General features: G+C 37.5%; 1 protein-coding gene across 1 annotated transcript in view; it reads right to left on the bottom strand.

Annotated features, from left to right (window-relative positions):
• Positions 1–8,447, bottom strand: part of LOC102673865 (twitchin) — a 74,242-nt gene that overhangs the window by 21,364 nt on the left and 44,431 nt on the right. Inside the window, 12 exon segments of the mRNA XM_031511717.1 lie at positions 1–527; positions 607–913; positions 1,010–1,284; positions 1,768–2,353; positions 3,557–3,858; positions 3,931–4,233; positions 4,796–5,383; positions 6,298–6,600; positions 6,692–6,991; positions 7,268–7,549; positions 7,665–7,967; positions 8,081–8,395. Of these exon segments, the coding sequence (XP_031367577.1) occupies positions 1–527; positions 607–913; positions 1,010–1,284; positions 1,768–2,353; positions 3,557–3,858; positions 3,931–4,233; positions 4,796–5,383; positions 6,298–6,600; positions 6,692–6,991; positions 7,268–7,549; positions 7,665–7,967; positions 8,081–8,395 (4,391 nt within the window).

Consider the following 8,447-nt stretch of genomic DNA (forward strand, 5'->3'; position numbering starts at 1 on the left):
CAGTGTCAACGTACCGCAATGAGCTCTCGACGCGGACGACACCAGGAATTTGGTCCTGTAATCCTCCAGCTCGATGGTCAACACACCGCCCGATTCCTGCTTCGCTTTGTTCAGATACCAAGTTTTCGTCGGAGGCGGCTCGCCGGTGACCTTCACGTCCAATCGAATATTCGTCCCAGCCTTGATCGTCAGATCCTTCAGATTGGTACGATCGATCTTGGGCGCGGCGTAACGATCCTTGGCGACCAGGCTGTCGCTCGGCTCGCTCGGTTTACTCTGACCGCCTTTGTTCACGGCTTTCACACGGAACTGATACTTCTGCCCCTCGATCAATCCCTCCACTCTACCCTCAGTTTTATTTCCAGGAACCTCGGCCGCCTTCTGCCATTTCCCGTATTGATCCTTCTTCTCGATTATGTACTTCTCTATCGGCGCCCCGCCATCTTTCTTAGGCGCTTTCCATTTCAGGTCAACGTGTTGCTTCGACCAATCCTTCAGATCAGGCTTGCCAGGAGCGTCTGGCTCGGCTACGATCGAGGGAAAATTATTAAAATTTTATCGATCACTCTGTCAACCTTCGCAGAAAAATAAAAGCTTCGCGCTTACTGTAAGGATTCTTGGCCGTGGTTGGGATTGCCGTTTCCAAAGGTTCGGATTCACCTTCGGAATTGACAGCCTTCACTCGGAACAGGTAATCCTTGCCTTCGTTGAGGCCGGTAACGTCAGCTTCCGGCGTTTTACTCGTCGCACAAGGTACCCATCTTCCCGTGTCGACGTCCATCCTCTCGATGACGTAGTGATCGACTGGCTCCCCACCATCGTCGTCAGGTTTGTCCCACTTCAGCTTGCACCCTTCCGCGGTTACGTCGGACACCTCGAGCGGTCCCTTCGGTTTGCTAGGTTTACTCACCACCTAAAAGAACGAAGGATTTTTAGATTTTTTTTTTTCTTTTTCCTCTTGATATGAAATCGTGTAAATATTTAATTGTAATAGTGAGCGTAATCGTACCAGGATCTCAACGTCCACTTGGTCGGTACCGCTGTCGTTTTTAGCTACAACCGTGTAAGTGCCGGTATCGGATCTCTGCAATTTACTTATGATAAAGGTGGTGTGATAATCTTCGTTCTCGATCTTGAGACGATCCATGCTCTTCAGCACGGCGTCCTTCAGCTTCCAAGTAACGAGCGGTGGCGGTTCGCCTTGTATATCCGCCTCGATTCGTAACAATTGGCCCACTCGCATAACCTTCTTTTGTAGATTTTTGCGGTCGATGTGGGGTGCCACTTTACAAAAGAATGGAAAAAATGGTGTAAAGACAATGAATATAAAAAAAAGAATATATATATACTAGTTAAAAATTTCGAATAAAGTTACTTTAATTATTAAAATTATTAAAATGCTTGAATAATTTATTCCTAGCTGTTATAGTTGTTCCGCTTTTCACATAACCTCGCTACTATAATTATTTGCGATTATTATTACATTTTAAACGATAAATTATCGAAGTAACTTATCCAATAAGTAACTTTATTCGTAATTAATTTAACTATTTAAATTTTCCCATCAATGAAGTGTATCAAAAATATACGATTATAAGTGTCGATTAAACTCTCAAAAACAATCTTCTCATATAACATTATATTTAGATTTAATAGAGGCTTGCGAACGATAATAACAGAAAAAGATTTCTTTGTGAAAAATTTCTACGCATGAGCTCTTCACGAATCTCGCGTTAAGTGTTCGCAAACACATATATATATGCTTACAAAATCGTGGTTTGGCAACAACGCTTCTCGAGGTGTCGCTCGGCTCTCCGGGCCCGGCTCTGTTCACTGCAACTATTCTGAACTCGTATTCGTGACCTTCCTCGATACCATCGGTGACTTTGGCAGTGGTGCGATCTCCAAGAACTTTCGCCACGTCTATCCATTGGCGGCCTTCCTTGTCCCTCATCTGCACGATGTACTTCTCGATCGGGGCGCCACCGTCGTCTTTGGGTGGAGTCCATTCGAGATCGACGAAGTCTTTGTCCCAGTTTCTGATTTCCGGCCGGCCAGGTTTTCCAGGCTCGTCGAACGGATTCTTCGCGATGATGGATTTGTCTGCTTCCAAATCGTCCGATTCGCCCTCTCGATTCACCGCCTTCACCCGGAATTTGTACGGTTTCCCTTCTTGAAGACCAGTCACCGTCACTTCTGGTTCCACGGATTTCGCACAAGGGATCCATTGGCCCGTCAGGGGATCCAACTTTTCGATCTCGTAATACTCGACCGGTACACCACCGTCGTCATCAGGTTTCTCCCATTTCAACTTGCAACCGTGTTTGTTCACGTCGGATATTTCCAGAGGACCCTGCGATTTAAAATTTTATTTCGATAAAATGACACTGGTTCGAATTAGTGTACATTGGATAAATGTATGTGATATAATGATTGTGATAGTGTAATTGGATAAAATTCATTTTCAAATGTGTAAAAAATAATTGTTTCAATAAATGCATTAAAATTTTAAATCCTTTTTTTAAAAGTTTAAACGAAATACGCGTATATAGGCGGACAACTAATCGGATAATTTATCGATCAATTTCAATTGAGTTGAGAAATACTTCATAAATTTATTAAGAAGCATTTATAAACATCTCAAAATATCTATTTATAAATTATCAATAAGTAATTTTGTAAATTAGACTTAAAATTAGTAAGTAATTACTTCATATTAGAAATTTATATACTGTAATGATTTGTCAATGATTTTTTATACATTCTACATCGTTCCACGCGACAAGAGTTGAATGTATGAAAAGTGGAAACTTTCTACTTTTCTTTTTATTGCAATATTTGATTCACAAAAGTATATTAAAATTAATATTTATTAATTTTATCTTATATTATAATATATGCATTTCTATCATTGTTTATTTATTATATTTTAGAAAAATAAGCAATAATAATATTCCTAAGTTTAGTTGGCAATTTTCTTAATTCTTTCAATTTTTGAATAATATGTCTTTTTACAGTGCTTTTTTCACTTTATTATTTTCAGTTTCATTGTTTTTATTGTTATTTTGTTATTTGTTTTGTCATTGTTTATTTATTATATTTTAGAAAAATAAGCAATAATAATATTCCTAACTTTAATTGGCAATTTTTGAATAATATGTTTTTTTACAGTGCTCTTTTCATTTTATTATTTTCAATTTCATTGTTTTTATTGTTATTTTATTAAATTATCACTGTTTAGATCTATATTTAATCCATATCTATCGAATAATTTATAAGGACATCTCATACCAAATATTTATAACCTTTTTTTTTTAATAGCATTTTTTCCTTAACATCTGTTTCTTTGGAATATCATTTCCTTTTCTCACATAGTCCAGTTTTTATTATACGTTTGTCAAATTCGAAACTTTCTAAATTAATTGCCTGCTACAACTTTTTTCCTACATCTTCCACTCGAGGATTCAAATCACAAATATTTATAAATCTGTATATTTATCGTGATATTTAGCGTCATAAATGAGCGAGATGATCAAATTCAAATAGGATCTCGTACCTTTGGCTTACTTGGTTTACCGATGACGATTATCTCGACATCGGCAGTGTCCTCGCCCACCTCGTTCTTCGCTTTGATCACGTATTTACCCGTGTGCGCTCGTTTGGTTTTCAAAATGAAAAATTTGGTATTGTAGTCGATATTGTCGACGCGTATCGTGTCGTCGGATACTATCTCCTTGTCTTTGAAGAACCAAGTTACGTTTGGTGGCGGTTCACCAATGATATTCACATCCAAAGTAACAGTGAGACCGACTTTTACGGTTATTGGTTGCAAATTGGTCCGGTCGATGAACGGTTTCACTGTAAACGAATTGATAAAATGAATTAACGTGAAATTTTTCTAATATGAGAAGGAGAAATCATTATACTCACGCCAACGAGCTTTGGCAGTATGAGGATTGGTAGCCTCGCTAGGTTCTCCGGGACCTGCTTTGTTCACAGCTCGAACTCTGAACTGATATTGATTTCCTTCCTCCAATCGTGTCACTGTTCCCGTGCACACCCGTCCTTCCACCTCAGCAGCCTTCACGAACGTTGTACCAAACTTGTCCTTCATTTCGATTATGTAACCTGTGATGGGTGCACCACCGTCCCGTATCGGTGGCTCCCATTTCAACTTCACCATGTTTTCGGCCCAATCGATGATTTCTGGTAGACCAGGTGCAGATGGAGGATCTGAAAGTTCGAATTTAAACAAGTTATAATGTTTCAATGATAAGCCATCCAATGTTTATATAGTATGTAGTATAATGTATATATGTATATATAGTATATTGTATAATGTATATATATATATAATATATAGTAATATACAGTATAGTATATAGTAATGTATATATACAATATAGTATAATATATAATATAATATATACAATATAGTATAATATATAATATAATGTATATAATATAGTATACAGTATAATGTATATATGTATATAATATAGTATGTAGTATATATATATATATGTATGTTCACTGTTGGAAAGAAGTCTGACAGTATAATTGATTAATATGGGGGTAAACACTTATTTGTTTCTAGCTTGGTATTTGTTACATATCTATGCTAATCCAATTTGAAGCTATTTGACTACTCTAATAATGTATAGTGTTAACAAAGCGTTTGAAATGGAGATAGGCTAAAAGCTCTCTCTTGACCCTATGCTGTCCCGTTAGACTTCTTTCCACCAGTGAGCAGTATATATATACATATACCATATATGTGTATATATATATATACCATAAGGATTCTTAGCGATGATGGGAACATCTGTTTGCAAGGGTTCTGATTCTCCCTCTTCGTTTACAGCTTTCACGCGGAATTCGTATCGCTTTCCAGGTTCCAAACCAGTGATAGTCTGTTCCGTTTTGTCTGGATCAACCATGCCAACTGGTACCCATCGACCGGTCGTGACATCCATTTTCTCGACCAAATAACCGGACAACGGTAAACCGCCATCGTCCCTCGGTTTGTTCCACTTCAATTTGCATCCTTCCTTGTGGATGTCCGTCACTTCCAGAGGACCTTCCGGTTTCCCGGGTTTATCTTGAATGATAATCTCCACGTCGGCCTCGTCCTGTCCAGAATCGTTCACAGCTTTGATGGTGTATTTGCCACTCTGCTTGCGGCTAGTTTGGGTCAAATGAATTTTGGTTAGGTAATCCTCGTTATCGATTTTCACGTTGGCACTTGTTTGAAGGACCGCGCCTCCAAAGTTCCAGGTAACGGTTGGCGGTGGTTCACCTTCGATGTCGACTTCTAGTTTCACCATTTGACCCACCCTCACTTTAATCGTTTTCAATTTGTCGCGATTTATGTGTGGTTTCACTGGAAAATGAAAAACGTGTGAATATATAAATATATATGTACATCGAGATTCACAATAATCGTTGAAGCAAAAAGTATCGTTGGAAAAAAGTATCGTGGAAAGAATGCGAATCTGATTAGTTAAATTTGAAAGGAAACGCCTATTTTCATATATATTAATCCACAACAAATCTAAATCTTGCATTAGTGTAGGCATCCAGAGAATCTAACTTATAATATAAAAATTTAGTTATTTCTCAAAATATGTAGGCTAATTATGATTTGTAATATTAGTTTAATTTATAAATACAATTTTGTATTCGATTAAAATAAGAATTATATGTATATAAATAAGCTAAACATATATTAATATTATATCAAAACCAGTCTTAGATATCCTAATGTAACTTCATATAAAATAATTTTTATGACTTTGAATATTCCAATTATAATTCTTTTACTACTAGTGTAATATACAGTCTATCTTTATTTCAGATGCTTTCTTAACAATTTCCTAACACCACAATACTACCAGTAGTATAGAAAAGCTATAATTTGAATATTCAAAATCATAAAAATTATTTTTCAATTATGAACTCATGTTAGAATAATCATTTAAGATTGGAAATTGAAATATTTATCAAATTATTATTTTAATAGTATATCTATTTGTATATATACAATTATTACCCTAACTATTTGAAATTACATTTATAAATTAAACTATTGCTACAAATCATAATTACTCTATACATATTATGAGAAATAATAAAATTTTTATATTATATTGATAGAATTCTTAGGATTCTACGTTTAAGCTAATGCAATGAGATACAGATCATTGTCTTGGATTAATATAAGTAACGAATACCATGATAGAAACAAGAATGCGTTTTCTTCCACGAGACTTCGTTCCAGCAATGAACAGTACTTACGATATCGCGCTTTTGCCACGTGTGGTTTGGTTGAATCGCTCGGTTCCGATGGTCCAGCTTTGTTAACGGCGCGCACGCGGAATTGGTACACGGAACCTTTCTTCAAACCGGTGACACGCCCTTTTGGTTGGGGCGAGTCTGTTACAGTGGCCTCTTGCCAATTCGGCGACGGCTTCTCCTTCATTTCGATTATGTAACCCGTAATAGGTGCGCCTCCAGTACTTTTCGGCGGTTCCCATTTTAAATCGACACGATCCACATCCCAATCTTCGAATTCCGGCACACCAGGCTTACTGGCTACGTCTAAAGATTATTGTTATTCAAATTTATCAGTGAAAACTTTCTAATATTCTTTTTGTACGCAAAAAAACAAGCAATTTTTCGCGTCTCTCACCATAAGGATTCTTTGCAATGGTCGAACTGTCCGTGACCAATGGCTCGGATTCCCCTTCTTCGTTAATCGCCTTCACCCTGAACTCGTATTCGTGACCCTCTTGAAGACCTTTAACGTCCATTTCCGTATCCGAAGTACGCCCGACGGGCACCCATCTTCCCGTCGCTTTGTCCAGCTTCTCAATTTGATAACTGGTAATGGGTAAGCCGCCATCGTCTTCCGGCTTTTCCCATTTCAATTTCAAACCGCTCTTCGTAACGTCGTATACTTTCAAAGGACCCTTTGGTTTTCCAGGAGCAGCTGTTAATATTTATGAATCGAGTCAATAATAATAAATTATATAAATAATAATATAATATAATATAATATAATATAATATAATAATATAATAATTAATTTATATAAATAAGTATATATAAATTAATTATTAAATTATATAAATATATATAAGTATATAAAGTAATAAAATTAATATATGGTAATAAGTAAATAATAAAGTAAATTATATAGTATAAATAATAATAATAAGTTATATACAGTATCAATTTCAGAGATTGTCAATATCATTCGACTTACAGAGTATCGTAACTTCGACCTCAGCCTCGTCTTCACCGTGAGGATTTACAGCTTTTATTTTCCACACCCCGGTATTTTTTCGCACGCAGTCGGTAATACTGAGTTTCGTATTGTAATCGACGTTGACAATTTCAATATTCCCGCCACTTTGAACCGCTTGATTCGCGTGATACCATGTGATCTCTGGGGGCGGTTCACCGCGAACGTCTACGTCATATTTGATTGGCTTGCCAGCACGGACCGTGATAGGCTTCAAGTTGGTACGATCGATTCTTGGTTTCACTGTGGGAATAAAACAAGAAAAGAAGAAAGAAAGATTCGATCGAAACTCGCTCGAATACTCATGTAAATTCAATTATGACAAATAAAAAAATGAGTGAAATACAGATATACTTACGTGCTTTGTGCTTGCATATTTGCATCTTTGAGGCGTCTGATGGCGGAGACGGACCTGCTTTGTTCACGGCGATGATCCTGAACTGATATTCTCCGCGTTCCTTCAAATCTCCTACTTTGGCCTCCAGTTGATTTCCAGGTACCTCCATCGCTTTTTCCCAATCCGGTTTGTAACGGTCTTTCTTTTCGATTATGTACTTTTCGATCGGAGCGCCACCATCGAAATCAGGAGCAGTCCATTTCAAACTTATGGACTCGTTGTCGTAATCGGTTATCTCAGGTGTTCCCGGTTTATGCGGCTCGTCTAAAAAATAAACCATCGAAATTAAAAATTGATTATACATACAATTATAACTCTCGAAGAAACAAAGTTTTAAACATCCGGGGAAAAAAGTTCTTTTTTTCGTTTCGTCTTACCGTACGGATTTCTGGCGATGATTCCGCGCTCGCTTTCCAGAGGCTCGGAATCACCTTCGTCGTTGACCGCGGTAACGCGGAATTTGTATTCGCTTCCCGGATTTAATCCAGTCACCTCGAATTCTGTGAGCGGTGCAGTGCCCGGAACCTTTCCCACCCTCACCCATTTTCCAGTTTTCGTGTCCAATTTTTCGATTTCGTATTCTTTGATAGGAACGCCACCATCGTCTTCCGGTTTCTCCCATTTCACCTTGGCCGACGTAGCCGTAATATCCGTCACTTCCAACGGACCCTTCGGTGCATCCGGCTTGCCTGAACGACACAAAAGTACGCTCGTATACTCGTTTTGATATATATATATATATAT

This window comes from Apis dorsata, unplaced genomic scaffold (assembly GCF_000469605.1).
Source record: "Apis dorsata unplaced genomic scaffold, Apis dorsata 1.3 scaffold_344, whole genome shotgun sequence".
Taxonomy (NCBI): domain Eukaryota; kingdom Metazoa; phylum Arthropoda; class Insecta; order Hymenoptera; family Apidae; genus Apis; species Apis dorsata.